The sequence below is a fragment of the Uloborus diversus genome, chromosome 8 (genome assembly GCF_026930045.1).
Source record: "Uloborus diversus isolate 005 chromosome 8, Udiv.v.3.1, whole genome shotgun sequence".
Classification (NCBI taxonomy): domain Eukaryota; kingdom Metazoa; phylum Arthropoda; class Arachnida; order Araneae; family Uloboridae; genus Uloborus; species Uloborus diversus.
In genome coordinates, this window is record NC_072738.1 from 1677338 (window position 1) to 1682979 (window position 5642).

Below are 5642 nucleotides of genomic sequence, written 5' to 3' on the forward strand. Positions count from 1 at the left end.
TGCAGGATCAATGATGTGTGTAGAGTCTGCAAAGATTTCGTTGGTCATCGCTGGCGTCTCACGTTAAACCAATATTAGAACTAGTGCCATCTCTCCAAAAGTGTATCTGTTTTCTTACTGGCCAAATGATGATATTTAAATCTTTTTGTAAGTCTTGGTCACTTTTGAACGTAATATCTAAACATGGCCGCTCTTAATTCGTTTACGCTTTGCGGGTCTAGACAATTTATGACTTTTCTGTGTTAAACAGATGCAACTAGTAACCTAAGATGATCTGCTCTTGAGATTCTTGAAAAATGCGAAGCTTCGTATGTCGCCCATTTTAGCCGCAAGAGGAGCTGAATCCAATCCTGTGTACAAACCTATCAATGGCAACGATAAAAAATTTGTTTGTTTTTGATTGGACATACATTTTGATTGTAAGCATGGAAAACAGAGATTCCCTGTGACGCCCTCTTTAATGCCATGAATTTTGAATTTCAGTGATTGTTGCGGTCTATAAGCGTAAGAGAATCAAATGCGGCCATGATCTAAATTGGCGAAAACTCGCATTTGTGTAAATGTTATTCACCAGCATTCTTACAAAGTTATGTTTTATTTATTTATGAGAATAAAAGGAACTTCATTCTTTATTAGGTATATTTATTTCGTTTCTGATGACCCCCCCCCCCCCTTCCCGTGTTGTTTGTCATATAAAACAGTGATGCCTACCTTTTTTGTACCCGTAGACAGTATCGTATGTTAAAATGATTCTCGCGAGACAGAACATATGTATATTTTCAAAATGTGAAATTTTTCTTAATAAGATGGGAAGATACGGAAAAAGAAAGAAAAATAAAAACCAGGAATTGTTATCATTACTTGATGTTAATCGCTTCTGTTTTTCAGATACCAATTTTTGTCCAGTTAAAACATTAACATTGCAAAGTGCGATATAGTTCTGATTTATTAATATGTTGTTTAGGTTAGTTAGAGTAGCATAAACCTAAGTTTACGTTACTTCAACTAAGTTTACAGTACTCGAACAACTAAGTTCACACTACTCTGAGTAAGTTTTGTAAAACCCCTGTGTTTTCCAATACGTTAGAGAGAAATTTCCGAGATATATTAAAGCTAAGGTTCAGGCGAGAATTTTTAACGGCTCTTGAAATACGCTCGCGCAGTTATGAAAATCACTATTTTTCAAAAAAAAAAAAAAATGCGAGGGGAGAAAAAAAAACACCCAAGAAGCCTTCAAAGGTGTACTACAAGTATTTCTAAGCAGCAGAAAAGACGAGAACAAAAAACAGTTGATCAAACAATCCTTACGTTGTAGACTTAAGGAGTAACTTTAAAAAATAAAAAATTAGGAATGCAATAAAAAAGTTAAACATAGTCAAGTTTTTCTTTTTTTCTGGTGAAGAAAGAAGTGATGAAATTACAAGATCTCAAATGGACCAGCGGTTTTCAAAATGGAATTGCAAGAGATCGCAGTGTCTGGCAGATATTAAACTTTGTCTTGCGCATTATGAACCTGCTAAGTCAGGAATTTGTTGTAGTTAATTTTGGTTTGTAGTACACAATCCTGGTGAGAGGTGGCGCTGCAGCTTCATATTGTTGAGTACGAAAATCATTAATGCGTTTGCCAGTTGTCACGAGTGCAGCAATTTCAACATCCACAAAGCCTAAAAAAGTACTCTTTGGAGCTATTGGATCGTCTGTGATGATTGTGAAAATCTATTCCTATAAAGACTTCAAAAATTTTCGATTCCTATTTTTCGCTTCTGTGTGATGGCAGTGGAAGTTCTATACCACAAGTTCCAAAGTTGATTTCGTACATTCCTAATCCGCAAAGACGGTAACAGGGTACCCAAGAATGGACTCCCCAATTTCAAACTTAAATATCTCGAAAACAAAAGCCGATATTGGAATAAAATAAACGGTATGTTTATTGTGAAACCCATAAAAATCATGTACAGAAACTTGGAAATTAGTAAAAAAAAATTCCAACAGGGAGCGCTGCACGCTGTAGTCGTGATAGAAGTCCCCATAAATTGTGGTGCGAAGGGGTTGGACGATAATTTCTAGCGCAAATACAAGTACCGCTGAGAGGCAAAACAACTGCTGAAGCGCCTAACCTCTTCGCAGCACTATTTATGGGGATTCCTATTGCAATTACAGCGTGCAGCGTCCCCTGTTGGCAATTTTTGTTACTAATTTCCAAGTTTCTGTATGTGATTTTTATGGGTTTCACAATAAACATACCGTTTATTTCATTCCAATATCGACCTTTAGTTTCGTGATACTTAATTTTGAAATCAGGGAATGCTTTCCTGAAAACCCTGTACCTGTCACCGATCTTTTGTAATGTTATTTTGAAAACCGTCAGTCCAGGATGGAACGCCCTGTACATACAACACTTGTCAAAAAAAAAACAAAGAAAAGTTGTCACGCCGAAACACAAAATGGCTCATTTGCTGTAGAAGTTTTACAAAGAGGCAGGTCTGGTACCGCCTTCGCTTGAGAAGATTTTTAAGATTTTTTTGCTTCAAGTTATCTTAGGGAAGCATATAATGTTCACATGTGACCCCGTTTCCCCAATGTGTTAGTAAAATCCGTGGTTCGAAAGTCCTGGGGTCATCCCAACCTTGGGTTGGAGACTTCCCCTTCATTAAATCTATGCTAAACTTGAAGTCACAGTGACGCCCTTGTTTCGGCTGCTTGTTGTGGCATTTAAAACCGATAACTTCAATCGAAATTTCTTGGTGTTGGGTGTCAAGTGCGTCACTCATACTCTTTGTATTGGATTTTTGATTTGATGAATATTTTTGTTTTTTAAAATAGTCAAAACTTTTAAAACGTTGACTAGGCACCCAAATCCGTCGCCCAAAATTAGTATCCCTTTTAATTCTAGTCACCACTGAAGTATAATGCACCCCATGTATTTAGTTTTATGTTTTAATGTTCACTAATTCTTTTTTTTTCCTTCCCTTTTTTTTTAGCAATAACTGAAAAATAGAGCTAGGAATATAACAAGTGTGATGTCAGACATGTAATTATGTTATGATATCTAGGATTGAAGAAAACGTTTGAATTAATTGATCTCAACTGAAGTTGATTTCTAAAGATTTAAATTTCAGAAATGATGTGAAGAATAACAAGAGTGTGTAAGGTTTCAGTACATAAGGAAGAAAATAGAATACAACTCCGTATACTAATCAAAGGTAGACGAGGCTTAGGCTTTCTTTTCTTAAAGTCGTCAATGTTTTTGTCAAGCACTGAAACTCATGAAGCAGATGGTTTGTTTTTGAATGAATTCATTCATTTGAATACTATTGAAACACGTTTATTCGTTTTGCTCCTATGTATAATAAGTATTTATGAGCTGTGCATACAAACGAAAAGGCATTAGTGAGTACATTTTTATGGAACGTACGTTTTGTGTTGTGCTGTATAATTTACTTTGGTTCTCGTTTAAACACAAAATGGTTGCAAATGAAAGAAACTAGAAAAAGTTATCCTTGTTTCTCAAAACTCAAATTATGGTCTCCTAGCCTAAAAAATTCGTTTTTTTTTTATGAACTGACATAGCTAATCAGAAAAAAAAATTCCTTTTGCTATTTATTGCCGCCAATTAAACAGATAGAAAATTGCTGACTTATAAGAGACTTCACATTTTATCTTTGTAAGAACATATAGCTATGTTTTCTTTATCATCAGTGTGATCCAGGAAAATAAAACTTTTTTGTAAATAATGTGCAGCGGCGTTTTCCAAAGCTTCGAACTTGACAAAGCATAAGAAAATTCATACCAGAAGAATCCTGTATTTAGGCTACATTGTTTAATTGGATCGTCTACAACTTCACAATTAAAAAGACGTGAATGTCCATACTGGTAACAAATCGTATGTGAACATGACCTACGAATGTGAATATTGTTCGAAGGTATTTTCTTACTCTTCGGCGTTAAAGAAGCATATCCGTACCCATACTGGTGAAAAACCATTTACTTGTGACATTTGTTCAAAGACATTTTCTGTATCTTCAAGCTTGAGCAGACATAAAAAAGTCCACTCCGGCCAAAAACCGCATTCGTGTGAGTATTGCGCTAAGCGATTTTCTTGTCCTTCGGATTTAAAAACACATATGATAATTCATACGCCCGAAAAACTTTATATATTTTCATGTGACATTTGTGCAAAAACGTTTTCTTATTCTTCAAACTTAAAGAGACACAAGAGAATCCATTCTGGCGAAACACCCTATTCCTGTGAATTTTGTTCAAAAACATTTGCTGACGGCTCACATTTAAAGAAACATTTAAGGGTTCATACTGGTGAAAAACCTTATTCGTGTGAATATTGTTTGAAAGCCTTTGCTAACGCTTCAAACCTAAAGTATCATATTAGTATGCACACCAGCGAAAAACCGTTTTCTTGTGACATTTGCTCCAAGACATTTGCTGACAGCTCAGGTTTAAAGAAACATTTAAGGGTTCATACTGGTGAAAAACCTTATTCGTGTGAATATTGTTTGAAAGCCTTTGCTAACGCTTCAAACCTAAAGTATCATATTAGTATGCACACCAGCGAAAAACCGCTTTCTTGTGACATTTGCTCAAAGACATTTTTTCAACCTTCACAGTTAAATGTATATAAAAGAATCCATAGCGGCGAAAAATCCTTTCCTTGTCAGCGATGTTCAAAAACATTTACTGCTGCTTCCGGCTTAAAAGTGCATATGAGAGCCCATACTGGGGAAAAGCCGTATTTATGTGAATATTGTTCAATGGCGTTTCCTGCTGTTTCGTATTTGAAAACGCATTTAAAAAGCCACATTGTTCAAAATCAATATTGATCCGAAATTCGTTCAAAACCTTGATCAGGTGCTCAAGCTGAAAACAACAAGAGAGACTCCCTACTGGCGAAAATTTCTTTTTCATGCGAACATTGTCCAGACGATTTTTTAAAACTCCACACCTGAAGCCATACGAGAACACACTGTCGATGATTACGACAATTACAATTGTTAAATTACAAGTGCATTTAATAAAATTATAACATAATGTAATCACAGTAATAGGTCTTTTTTCATGTTTAGTTTAGTACATTGTAATAAGAGAATTTAAAAGGTTAGCCATATTAATTTGATATTCGGGCCATTCCATGGAAAACGGCCATTTTGTCCTGCACGTGACGACTCACATATGTCATTAAAAATAATGCTTTGAAATACTAATGAGCAATTTTTTTCTGCTTAACAAATTACAAACTAATGTGTGATATCTTAAGCAAAAAATATCGTCATTACCCTTTGAAATTATTACTTTTAATGAATGTATGAACCGTGACATGCGAAACAAGCGGTTGACTTTTTCGTAAAATCGCCCCATATCACTTTGCACACATTGTGAACATGTACTCAGGGTCGTCCGAAGAGCTGACGACGACGTAAGTGAAAGTTTCCTGGCGCCCCCTCCCCCTATGTACTTTTCTCCGCACACACCCCACCTCTTAGCCGTAGGCCTTAGGTTCCACCGCCCGGGGGGTCCGCGTAGCGGGCCCCCCGCACGGCTGGGTGCGGCGGTCGATCTCCCCCTATGTACTCAGAAAAATGCCGCAAGGCGCCCCTAATTTTATACAATTGGAAAATTTTATACGATGA

At 36.2% G+C, this 5642-nt stretch overlaps 1 protein-coding gene across 1 annotated transcript; it reads left to right on the plus strand.

Moving 5' to 3' along the window:
• The first annotated feature begins 3806 nt into the window (after positions 1-3806).
• On the plus strand, positions 3807-4947 carry LOC129228199 (zinc finger protein 271-like). Its single transcript, XM_054862866.1, has one exon. The coding sequence runs from the start codon at positions 3894-3896 to the stop codon at positions 4833-4835; it is 942 nt and encodes a 313-aa protein (XP_054718841.1). The 5' UTR covers positions 3807-3893; the 3' UTR covers positions 4836-4947.
• The last annotated feature ends 695 nt before the right edge of the window (positions 4948-5642 follow it).

Coding starts and splice junctions, on each gene's coding strand:
- LOC129228199 (XM_054862866.1), top strand. CDS start 3,894: ATGACCTACGAATGTGAATATTGTTCGAAGGTATTTTCTTACTCTTCG.